Source organism: Phocoena phocoena, chromosome 19, assembly GCF_963924675.1.
Source record: "Phocoena phocoena chromosome 19, mPhoPho1.1, whole genome shotgun sequence".
Classification (NCBI taxonomy): Eukaryota; Metazoa; Chordata; class Mammalia; order Artiodactyla; family Phocoenidae; genus Phocoena; species Phocoena phocoena.
In genome coordinates this window covers 54,009,180-54,022,504 of record NC_089237.1, presented here as the reverse complement: position 1 = coordinate 54,022,504, position 13,325 = coordinate 54,009,180, and the positions used below count along the sequence as shown (strand labels likewise).

Sequence of the window (13,325 nt, the reverse complement as noted above, 5' to 3'; positions counted from 1 at the left end):
TCTGAGATTTTTAACCAAACCACCTGGACAGCAGAGGGTGTCCGTAGGCGTGTTCATTGAGACAGACCCTGAATAATTATCTGAGGAGACTGAGTTTCCCTTCTGGAAGGACAGACCCTGCTCATCTGGTGTAAATGCTCTGACTCCTGATCTGTCTTTTTTTTTTTTTTTTTTTAATTGAAGTTTAGTTGATTTACAAGGTGGTGCTAGTTTCCAGCCCGTCTTTTTTTGTGACTTCCTGTCTTATAAAGTGTGTCCTCTGATAAAACAGCCGTCAGTCACTGAATGCTCACGACATGTGGGTCCCGCTGACCCACCGCCCGGCCCACCTCGGCCCTTCTGTCTTCAAGAGACAGGATGTGTGGGGCTGGAGTACCTACTCTGGAAGCAGGTCTGGATGGGATGAAACAGTGCTAACTGTCGGAGTTGACCTGGGCAGGCCACTCAACTACTCCAGCTTCAGTTTTTCACCAGTGAAAATGGGGACAAGAGCTCTCCCGCGGGGTTACTGGAAAGGTGCAAATACGACAGTGCCGGCACATAGTAACTGCTTGGTAAAGAGAAGCCTTTATCCTTGGGTTTTCATCGTGGCAGCCTGAGTAGACCCTCTGTGCCCTTAAAGACTGCCCTGGGTTCCCGCGGGAGAGTCTGGGGGCTCTTGTCTAATCAACAGAGGAAAAGTTATAGGGGAAACTTGGTCTAAACTCATGGCCACTCTGATCAGTATCTTCCTGAGACTTGACTCCCATTTACCCGAAGGAATGAGCAAACAGGAGGTCAAAGAAGAAATCAGAGCAGGGAGACATGCAGAATTAGTTCCCTAGGAGAAGGAGAAAATAAAAGGAAAAGTAAGAATTATAGGAAAAGGTGAGATCACATCATTCAGTTAGAAAGTCCTGAAAAGGGGCGTAAGTACAAATTCTGATGCCTGTGAGCCTAAGGCAGTGCTATGCCACCTAGGAGGCTGGCCAATGACTGTGTGGCCCCCTAGGCTAAAATGTGGGGTCTCCCAACAGGATAGAGATGGAGCAGGGGGCCGTGGTGGTTAGGAAGCCCCTAGGGTCAGAATTCTATTTCTTCTAATGTCTCACCTTCTCCAGCCCATTAACAAAAGAATATCTACTTAGTTAGGCCTCATCCAAAGAATTTAATTATCCATGTACCTATGAATCTTGTTATAAAGCAGGAAGACATATATGCATCCTCAACCCCACTGTCTGAATTTGGGGGAGCCCCACCGGAGCTGGAGCGCACATCTCTCTGTAATGCCTCGGGGACCCATAAAACGGAGCACGGGGCTGGGAGCATCCCAGCCTCCAGTGAAGGTTCCCAGTGCCATTCAGAACAAAGACCATCCACGCTCGGTCTCCGATAATCAGAGTCTGATAGAAATCCATGTTCAACTCAGTGATGTGGTCGGTAGGTCAATGCTATCACCTTCTAAAACAGGTGCTAGCTACACCACAAGTTCCGAGAGTCATAGTGGGGCCATGCTGTGGGCAGGTGCCACCAGAAGGCCTAAGGCACACGTAAGAAGCTGGAACAAAAAAAGGAATAAAGGGGGAGGGACCAGAAAGGCAGTAATTGGAGTTGAAGCAAAAGTAAATAAATAAGAAAAGAAAGAGAACCAAACACACATGATGGGGGGACAGCCCCAGGTTAGATGTCTCTGAGTGGTCCCCTTCCCGTGGGGCATTTACAGGGGGCTGCTTTACTCAGAAGTACCATTCAGAGCTGAACTTGGTTTGTTCTGAAGGAAGCGAAGATAGAGCTTGGCCCTTTTCCAGAGATCTAGGCTGTGCAGGGATAAGGGGTCTTGATATTGGAAGGGAATCCCCATTTCCAAATCCCCACTCCCACCCCAATCTCTTATCATCTAAATAGGAAAATACACGCAAGGTACATTCCCGGAAAGAGGAGGTTTCAGAGGCCTTCTTGAGCGGAAGGGAATGGAGAAGAGGATCTGGTAAGGGTGACAGACCAGGAGGACAGGCCATGCACACACAGGAGGGCTGGATGAGACCACAGAAGAAGACAACATGGGGAAATAATAAGCAGAGGCCACGGCAAAGCCGCCACACGCATGGGCGGGGTAGAGTCTCCCGGGTGCCCAGGTGACAGTGACTGGAAGGACAGATAAGGATAGAGAATCACCTGTATGTGCTCCGATGGAGGTCTAGCTAATTTGAAAGCAGCCTCACAGCCACACCCATAAATACATGATCGGGCTCCCCTGTGGCTCTGATCTCATCTCCTTCTAGCCTGCTTCACTCACAGGCCTTCTTCCTATTTCTTGATCTACAAGAACCTACTTCAGGGCCTTCCTGATGCCCCTGCCTGGGATGCGAGTCTCTTTTCAATTACCCCCTCATCCCAGAGGTCTTCCTTGACAACAGTAGCTCCCCGCCCCCTTTACGTGCTTTAGGTTTTCTCCCTGCACTTAGCATCAAGGGTTTATTTTGTCTGCTTCCCCCAATGGAATATGAGTTCCACAAGGCTGGATTCTACTTTGTTTTACTTCTGAATATTGCTTAGTGCATGCCAGGCCTCATGAAATATTTGTCAAACGAATGTGTGTACCCAAAGCCATAACATTTATAATATACATATAAAGAGTTCTATTGATTGAACTGTTGGGTGTTTCAGGTTGCACCAGCTATAAGGGACAGGGTAAGGGTGGGAAGCCACTGCCATTGAGAAGCCTTAGTAATAAGTGAGGGTAGAAAGCACCTGCAGTTGAGAAGGCCACGTTCTGTTGGAAAGATCCCGATTTGTAGCTCTGCTCTGAGGGTCATGGGGGTGTGGTAACCAGCCTCCAAAGTGGCCCTCAGTGATCCTAGGCACCCGACATTCACAGCCTTGTGCAGTCCCCCATCCTGAATAGGGCTGACTTGTGTAAACAATAAAATATTGTGAAAATGATGATGTGTCACCCATGGCCTTGGTCATAGAAGACATGGTGGCATCTGTCTTTTTCCTTCTTGGATCACCCATTCTGGGGAAGCCCAGCCACCATGCTGTGAGGACACTCAAGTAATCTTGGACAGAATGGCATGGGGAGGAACTGAGGCCTCCTGCCAACAGCCAGCACCGTATAAGTGCGCCACCTTGGAAGCAAGTCCTCCAGCCCCGGTCAAGCCCGATTCAGCTGATGCAACCCGTGCTGATACCTTGGCTGTAACCTCATGAGAGACCCCCCAAGCCAGAAGCACCCAACTCAGCTGCTCCCAAATTCCTGACCCACACAAACTATGTGAGATAAGAAATGTTTATTACTGGTTGAAAATGCTACATTTTAGAGTAACTGGTTTCACAGTGATAGATAATTATCAAAAAGCAGATGACACGGGAGTCATAGATCCCAGGCTTGAGTTGATATGAGTACGTCAAGGATTGTGTCCTTTACCAGTTAACTGGGAGGCCCATTTCCCCTTCCCAAGCCATCTGGTCCCAATTTGATTCTGCAACTCTTAGTAGCCACAAATGCCACCTGTATCCTCAATAAACTTTATTTAGACACAAAGAGACACAACAGAAAATACATACACAGATACAGATTTTTTTTTTCTCTATAGGATGAACAAACATCACATAGGGAATTTAAAAATTGGATGCATGGAATGTAAGAAAAAATTGCAAAGTTCCTTGTTCACTCACACTTAAAACAAACACGTATTTCAGGGGAAGACAGGGATATACCATCCCTACAACAGAATTCACAGTTGACTATAACAGTACACAGGTGTTAGGAAGGTAATCAAAGGAGTTAGGGATCCAGTTACTCTTGATATGACAGAATGCTCACAACACTAGTAGAACTCTGTTTAAACAAAAGACAGAATCGAAGATGTCACACCCCCTGCACAGATGCTCTGCAAGCTGTCGGCTAGGTCATAAAGCAGCTCAACAGAAATGCCACGTTAACTTTCAGCTTGTGGCTTGAAGGTGTGTGTAACCTCTACCTTTGTATGCCCATCATGGAGAGTTTACATAGACACACTTAGGACGCCAAAACTCTCGACATGCGTGCTGGCTTCGAGACCCACAGTACAGAACATTGACATCAGTTTATAAAATGTGGCTTTCAAATGGAAAGGAATAATAGCCAAGAGGAGAACGAACACTTTGCAGATGCTGCCACATCCATCGGCAGTGTTTCCCACCATGCCGCCCGTGGTCCCCTCCCACGGGGAGCCACTGGTATCTGTGTCCTGCTCCACGCCGTGGGCGGGGCAGGACGCATACCTCTTGGAAGTCTATTATTGCCTTCTAGAGTTACACCTGTGACCTCCTGGTCACTCCTGTCAGAAGCCACGCATGTCACCAGGATAAGCAACCATGGAAACCACCCAACTTATCCTGTCCTGGACCAGCCTCTGGCCTCCACACCATCTTTACATTTCAGATCGGGGTTCCCTAGGCAACCTCTGTATTTTAGTAAAAAATGGTTTCCACTGTACCCTTCGTGTGTCCTCTTCCTAACGTGACAAATCCAGATGAGATGAAGTTATGGAGATCAGGTCCTCCACTTCGGTAAGCATCCTTTCCATAATGTCCTGCAAGAAGATGGGGCAGAATTACCTGGCGCATCCAGGACACCAACAAGAAGACAAACATTGCTGCTCCAGCTCACCCAACAATGATGGTGAGCTTAACTTCAAATCAGCAGAAGGTAGAAGCAATCAAGGAAAAAAAAAAAATTATATATATATATATTATTTTATAAATTTATATATAATATATATTATAAACATATAAAGTATATATATGAAGTATGTAATATATAAGTATTACATACTTTATATATATTACCAATTTAAATACATACACATTTATGTGTGTGTGTATATATATATATATATATATATATATACACACACACACACACACACATACACGCACATATAACTGTGCAACAAAGAAGAAAGTTCTGGGAAGCTTATGTTAAAAGGAGAGGTGGGAAAAAGGGCTTGACTTTGGCATTTCTGACTGAGCACATCAGAACTTCAGTCTGTTTGTCCTACCATCCTTTCCTTTGTCCCAGCTTCCTTCTTTCTTTTTCTTGTCTTATTCCGTTGGCTTCTTTCTTTCCAAAGCATAGAAGTGCGGGTCTGATCAGAATGCTCTATGTGTGTGTGTATGTTTATGAATCATACCTCATCCTATGAATTATAGCCTTGTGGCTTAGGAGAAATCCAACATCCGCTGAGGCTGACAGGTAGGGTGGTGGCTCTAAAACATTGGGAGAATATGTGTTTTTCTCTCTTGACTTTCTGTAGTAAGATTTTTATCCCTCATCAGCCTCATCTATCCATCTACCTGTGGGGTTGGGGTGAGGAAAAGTCCGAGGACAGATTAGGACCCTGGGAGAAGACATTGAAAGAGAAGAGAAAGAGTTAATATTCTGTTTCTGATATTCAAAGTAGGATTTCACAATATGCTTGAAATATAGGCATTATAAAGAAAAGAAGTGCTCTCTAAACACCATCTTGAACTATGCACATGTGAAAATGGAGGAAAGCTGTATTTTTGTCATGTTGCCACAAAAGCATATTAAAAACTGTACTTACAATTATAACAATGTACAGTAGACTACCTAAGATGTAATGTTAAGTAAAAAAGTGGAAGAAAATGCTATATTAAGTATGATCACAACACTGTAAAAAAATGCAAACCAGTGTATTAAACAAACAGATTGAAAGAAAACACACCTGATACTGACTACCACCTTTAGATAGTTGGAACATGAGTCTTATTGCTTTTCTCCTTTCAACTTTTCTGTATTTTCCAAGTTTTTTTTCTATAATGAGTATGTAATTTTTATAATACAAATAGGTAAAATACATTTCCAACAGAAAAATCTATGATAAATGTAAAGACAACCTAAATCACATTTTTTCTTAGCGAGGCACCCTCTGCATTAGATCTCAAAAATGGGCGCGTGTCAGAATCACCTGGAAACTTTTAAAAGTACAGATGTCCCGACACTACTCCAGGGATTCTGGTTCAGCTGGTCAGGGTATTTTTAACGAGGTCTCTAGGTGGTTCTAATGTGCCACAGGGAAGAAGAACCATTGCCCTAGAGTAAATGGATAAACAACTGAATTTCAGTTTGTTCAGGTGGGTGCAATGGACATTTGCTGGGGTCCTCGTGGGGGCCCAGCACCACCCACTATTTAGGTTCCGGAATCCAGCATCCTTCCTCTGAAGAGTGACGTCTGGCTGGCCCTGTTCCTTCCTTCTTCTCCCAGATCAAAGGTTCTCAACCCTGAGTGTGCATCAGAAAAACCAGAAGGGCAGGTTCCACCTGCTGGGCCCCGCCCCCAGAGTTTCTGAGTCAGTAGATCTGGGATGGGGCTCAGGGTTTTGCATTTCTATCAAGTAGCCTGGTGATTCTGATGCTGCCGAGCCTAGGGGCCAAACACTGAGAACCGTGGTCCTAGTGCATGAAGACTATAAGAGAATTTTGCCATTGTTTCCCTCACGCCCTCCACTCTGGAATAAATACCTCCTTCCTCAGGGCACACAGCTTTTCACAAGGAACTCCCTTGCTGTAAAATAATGTAGTCACAACCCAGAATTTTATAGAAAAGAATTATTGGAGCTGAACTAAGAGGCTTCTGCCCATATCCCAAGCCATGTCACAGGAAATCCAACTCTAGTCCTGGAAAAATGCAACTTCATCAGGGGATGAAGGAGAGGGGGACAAGCGGCGTGTGGACGGGTCATTTCCCCCCCACGGCCCCTCCCGACAACAGAAGAGTTAAGAAAAGGAAGTAACAATTCTGAACGCTCATAAATTTGGGCCCCATTAATTCAGAACCTCTGTGACATCCTGCAGAGTTTGGGCTGGTTTATTTTTGTGCTCCATATAAATAAAATTTTTGATAAACAAATCAATCCTGAGAAAGATGGCACATAAAACAGTGCCTTTGCTACTTCAGTTCATTCTTATCTGTCAGCTGGAACAAGGTCCCTCAGGGTTAAGCACTGCGCTACTGCTTTGGGGTTGTGCTTGACTGAAAGCCAACTAAATCACCCGATCACCTACTATGTGCCAGACAAAGGGACAGAGCCTCTGAAAATACGGTTTAATCTGACATAGAAGCCGAACATTCTGTAGCATTATGCAGTTTACAAAGATCATTCATATATGTTATTTCCTTAAAATTTTCATCACTACCACGTGATAAGTTGTCTATTATTATTATTCCCCCATTTTATTGATGGAAAAACTGAGGCCAGAGGCGTCAAGTCGGAAGATGACTGAACCATCACTAGCACCCTGGTCTTCTGTCTGCAAACCCCATGTCAGTTCCATCCTGTGCACCTGGCTTCGTTTACTCCTCACAAGAGCCCTGTGGAAAAAGGTCACTTTCCCAAGTTCATGGAGCTAGTCAGTGGTGGACCCTGGATCCCGACCAGGTCTACCCGCCTCTAAATCCACACTCTTTCTACAACCCTCTCCCTAGCCAGCTCACCCCTCAGTCCGAACAAGTGCAGCTGTGATTCTTCTCTGAGGCTTTAGCCAGGACCCCGGGGCAACGCTAAGCCAGGAGAAGCCCACGTGATGATTCCCAAGTTCACAGACGTTGGATCTCAGACGTGTGGAGTTTCACATACTAAGGTTTGGAGGGGAATGAGGCAGGACCAGGAGCACAGAACAGGAATACGGAATATTCTATGGTCAAACAGGTATGGAGAATACTGAGTTCAGATGAAAAGTAAATACAAAAACCAAGTCTAGACACCTGTCACTGGGTACCCAGGTCTCCAGGGAGCCTTTCTATTTTTCAACAGCATCTCTCGGGACAGCTGGAAAGGGCATGGTGGCAGTTTCAGCTTTAGTTCGAGCCGTGGTCCTCAAACTTGAGTTCATCAGACTCACCTGGACGGCACAGATTGCCCAGCCCCAGCCCCGGAATTCCTGATTCAGTGGGTCGGATCATTTTTGTTTCTAACGAGTTCCCAGGTGACGCTGATGATGGTCACAAGTCCAGGGGCCAGACTTTACGAACCACTGTGTTTCAGAGAACCATGGGCAGGTCAGTCTTCAGCCAGATCTAGGCCAATGCGAAGAGGTCAAGGTCTAGAATGATTTACGTTCTCTGTACCCTCCAAAGGAACAATCACTTCCTTCAAGGGCAGTGTGAAGAGAATGGCTGGTAAATTGAAGCCCTATGCAAGTGGACGGTCAGATGTGAGGAGAGGCAATGCCCCTTCTTTGCCTTGGGGATGTGCAGAGTTCAAGGGTCAATGATGTGAATGGTTATGAATGGGTATCACAGAATTCTTTAGCCATAACACAAAGAGCCGCCCCCTTCTCTTTTCTGCAGCTATGACCCCAAGTCCATGCCCTCCTGCTGGCCATCGAGGCAGGAGGCTAAAGGAGTACAAATTTTGCCCAAATCGCAGTTCCAGAGAAATGGCCCTATATCCAGCAGGGCTCCAGGCAGAGGTAAGCGGGAGCTCTGTGAGCACACGTAAGTAGCAGGAATACACACCCACGTGGCAACGTCACAAACACACAGCCCCCGATCAGGAACAAGGGTGGTCTCAGGTTGCAGAGAGAGTGTGCCCGCCCCCACCTGCTGGACCAAACTTGCAAAGCAGCATCTGGATGACGTGGCTCCCTCCAGATCTGCCCCTGCCCTCTCACCATCACCATCCTTCAGAAGTCAGCAGTCACAGGAACAGCACCGAGGGGACAATGGTCCCCAGGTGGGAGGCAGATGAAAGCTAAAGAGAGGCCTGGGGCTGGGCTGCTGGCGTTGTCTGATGCTGGTGGCTCTGATGAGAAAGCGACCTTGAGTAAATAGAAAGTTTCTCTATAAAAGAGATTTGCTGCAAGAAACAGGAGGATAAAAAATAAGGTAATATCTGAATGGTGACCTCAATAAGATGTAAGAGAATTTCGCATCCGTGAAATTCAATCAGCAGCCATGGAGGAGGGTCGGGGAACAAACTGATCAGGACAGTTTGCCTGAGCTGCAAATATGGACAGCAGGGTGGATAGTGAAGAAGTAGGTGAAGGCAATTCCAACGAGAGAGATGCACTGGGTACTCAGTAGGGAAGAATGAAGAGACGAGAAGGATGGCAGGAAGGAAGAGACAGAAAGGACAACTCTAGAAGTCACTATCTATTGAAAATAAGATGCCCAGGAGAGAAACAGAAGGGATAATTCAGAAACAATAATTAAAAGTTAACAGATTTTCTTTTGAGCAGGTAGAAGACTTTAGTCTTGAGTCAAATATCAGACTATATATTTGAAGGACAGAGATCTAAATATATATATATATATATATATATATATATATATGCTGGTGAAATGCCATTTAGGAAAAAAAGGGGAAAACACAAGCCAACTTCATAAAACACTAAATCTACGGAAAGTGAAGCGATCTTTTAAAGACTTTTGAGACTTTTATTTCGGTAGAGGGGAGGGGATGGGGTTGAGACAAAATGGCTGAAGGGGATGGAGAAGTACAAACTTCGGTTATAAATAAGTCATGGGGGTATCAAGTCCAGCAAGGGGAATATAGTCAATAATATTGTATTAAGTCTGCACGGTGACAGATGGTAACTAGGCTTACTATGACGATCATCTTGCAATGTATATAAATGTCAAACACTAATATAATATTGTGTATCAATTATGCTTCAATAAAAAAAAAGAATCCAAGAAGTGTTTCTTCTTGTTTTGCTGAGTTTGGTTGGTTGGTTTGTATCTGTTTCTGGTAAAAGCACCTTCTAAAAGCAAAAGTATACTTCTTTTTGTCGAACTTTAACAATCTGAGACTTCTATATCAACCAGTAATGTAAATAAAGTCCGTGCTCATTAATAAAGCAGAAAAAAATTAAACTCTGATACAGCAAAGGCAATCATGAAACTCTAAGTCAACGGATAGAAACATACATTTGTATTAATATCAAGAACACACAAATAACTTCAAATTAATAAGAAAGTAAAACAACCCGATAGAAAGAACAGGCAAAAGAGATGAAAAAGCAAGTTATAGAAGTGAAAACCGGAAGAGCCAATACACATAAAGTGGTGTTCCATCTCACAGGTAATCAGGGAAATTCAAATTAAAACCATAATGAGACATCATTTCGCACCCAGTAGACTGGCAAAAATGAAAATGCCTGGGACTCTGGACACGGATAAGCAGAAACAAGAACTCTTGCACACTTCTGGCGGGAGTGCAAATTGGTACAACTGCTTTGGAAGGAACTTTGGTGACGGCTAACAAACTTGACAACAGATGCACCACTGAACCGACAATTTCACCTTCAGGTCTATGCCCGAGATAAATCCTCACGCGTGCGCATAGGGAGATACACACAAGCATGTTCATGGACAACATTGTTTCTAAAAAAGACAAACTGGGGAAAAAACCCTGTATTCCCTACCAGAAGAAAAGGGATAAATCGCGGTATATTCTGACAATGTAATCCTATACAATGGGGCAGATAAAATGAATCAGAGCTGTAAGTATCAACAGGGACGATTCTTAGTTATGTTGAGAGCCACACTAAACTAGCTGAAGGCAAAGAGGATGACATCACAGAGAGTTTAAAAACATGCAACACACCACTGTATTATTTAAATATGTACAAATGCAGTGCTATACAAGTACAAAGAAATTCATGGATGTGATAAATACTGACTTCAGGAAAACAGATACTTCCGGGGACATGTCTGACTCCTAAATAATTATCTTATTTTGTTTCTAAGATAGCTACAGATAGATTCATTGATAGATGATGGATGAATACATAGATTAAATAGATGATCGATAGACACACAGATGGAAAGGTTACCCAAGTATTTTACTCACTTCCAAATTATTCTCCAACAATAAAGGAAACAGAGAGTTTCCAGTTTTTAAGAACTCAGAGACTAAAATATCCTCAAGTCCTCACTGGGAGAAGAAAAAGCTGCCCAATGATGAAATCTGTCAAGCAACGAGTAAAAGTACAGAATTTCTAAAATCATGGATATACTGATTTGTAATCTTTACAGTTCAGAGATCCAAAACTTCATTAAGAAAAGATTGGTAAATTAGATTGTACATAACATTTAACAAATTGTCTTTATTGACCTAAATAAATTTGAGTGATACTGGAGTTGCCCTGGAAAATCTGGTATGCAAATAGGGCAATAAAAATATATTATTGTGATGAAATAAAACCAGAAGTAGCTTCCGCGATAGGGGGAACGGTGCTCCATCTTTACAGCCTGCCTGCAGTGCACTGCATGTGCTCAGAACAGACAGGGAGCTGGCCTCTGGGAAGCTGGCAGGGAGCTCGACGGTGCTGGCCAGGGCCCTGCTCTGCAGCCACTTCACTGTTGACCTTCTTCACGGGAAAACAGGCCACAGACCAACATCAAAACATATGTAAAACCCTGGGGTTTTACGTGAGAAGGGGGTTTCCCTTTGTTTACAAAAAGCTCCATCATTTCAATAGCAATAGCCAACAACAATAATAATAATATACTAGAAAAAAATGCACAAGGAATATGAATAGGGAATTACTCTCCCCGCCCCCCAAAAAAAGAAAGAAAAAAATTTTAAAGTCAATGGAGATATAAAAATGTGCTTAACCTTAACTCATAATTAAGAAAATGCAAATCAAAACATGAGCTATCTTTTTCAAAAGATGAATCGATTTGGCAAAACTGAAGCATCTGATGAGACCCAGTGCCAGGGGAACGGGCTTTCTCATTGTTGCTGGTGGGAGTATAAATTAGTGGTGCCTCTTTGAAGGACAGGCCATTGACTTAAGTATCTCACTACTAGGAATTTTCCCTACATATATGCTCTCAAGTTTTTCCATAAGATATGAACCAGGCTAGACAGTGCAGCCTTGACTGCAATACTTTCTGTCAATGGGGGGCTAAGTCAACTGGAATCTGTCCAAACAATGGAATACTACACAGCTGTTAAAAAAGAACGAGGCAGGGCTGTGTGTGCCGATGTGGGAAGAGCTCTAAGGTACAGAAAGTGGAAAAGAAAGCAGAGTGTAGGGCAGTGTTTCAGTATTATGCCTTTCGTGTAAAGTAAAAATGAAAATAATATACACAGAGAGACTACATAGAGACCCGTTGCAGGTAGACTGGTTTATACAAAACTTTTTTTTTCTGCAAATAATCTTCTAAACGAAATACCAAAACTATCTTTCCTCTGGGGAGAGGGTCTGGAAGGAAAGGATGTGTTTACCTTTGAGTTTTATTACTTCCTGTACTGTTTGAATTTCCTAAATGCGTATATGTGTTATTTTTCTTTTTGTACTGTTGACAGAGTTTATTGGGGATAAGGGAGTGGGATCATGGGCCATTCTTTGTTTTTCTCTTTGTACTTCCTAATATGAAAAAAAAAAACCCCTCTAATAACTGTCATTTTGTAAAAAGAAGTATAGGGGCCAGGAAGTGAGAGGGGACACTTCTCCTTGTGTAAATGACACGGCATTTATCTAACGCAGATCCTAATACCCACCTGGCGGGATGGTGGTAAGGATTGAACGAGATCCTGTGTATAAATCGTTTTGTCTAATACTCCGCACCAATAAACCTCAATAAATGGGAGCTCCTATTCACATCGAGACCACGGTCTTTCCTCTTTCCCATACAGGGAACTCCCTGGGGTCTTCTTATTCTGTGTGCGCCCTCAGCTGACCTCAGGCCAGAGAGAGTCACGAGCAGGAGCTGCAGAGAGCTTGGGCTTTGCTATCTGGCCTGAGAGCTCTTCCCCCAGGAAACCCTAGGGTTCCTTCTAGTTCCCAAGAGCACACACGTATGGCTCCACGAGGGATCTGGGGCTGGGAGCCAGGAGGCCCGCATTCCTCCATGCAGACATCTTTGGTTGAGTGAATAAAGCAGCTCTGAGCTAGCTCTACCAAGGTAAACTGGGGGCAGGCCAGGTCGAACTGCAGATTGCACTGACAACGACTAGTTTAAAAATCTCTAGAGAGCAGCCGCTGGGAATGCTTTATGTGACAATTCTAGTGCTTGCTCGCACAAGCACAGGGGGACAGTTTCCTCCAGAGTCTGTGCAGTCAGCAGAGCTGTTGGCAAATACTTTGGGCAACCCCAAAGATCTCCCCTCTGGCGTCTTCCCTCTGCTGACCCCATAGCCGGGAGACCTGGGGATGGGGGCCAGGTGTGCGGCCCACCTGGTGAAGGCCAGGTGTCCATGGCTCTGAGGGACCAGGCAAGCAATCCCAGATCGCCAGAACAGTATGGGAACCACCTTGCCCGATATTCTCATTTGACAAAGGAGGAAACGTAAACCCAGAGAGGGGGAGGCGAGGCATTGTCAAG

The 13,325-nt window shown here is 44.3% G+C and overlaps 1 protein-coding gene across 3 annotated transcripts in view; it reads right to left on the bottom strand.

Annotated features, from left to right (window-relative positions):
• Positions 1-13,325, bottom strand: part of SHISA6 (shisa family member 6) — a 242,193-nt gene that overhangs the window by 120,378 nt on the left and 108,490 nt on the right. For 2 of the 3 annotated variants that reach the window (XM_065897714.1, XM_065897715.1), the window contains exon 3: positions 4,461-4,556. The exons of the other annotated variant lie outside the window; for it this stretch is intronic. In XM_065897714.1, coding sequence (XP_065753786.1) covers positions 4,461-4,556 — 96 coding nt within the window. The remainder of the gene's footprint in view (positions 1-4,460; positions 4,557-13,325) is intronic. 3 annotated transcript variants of the gene reach the window in all.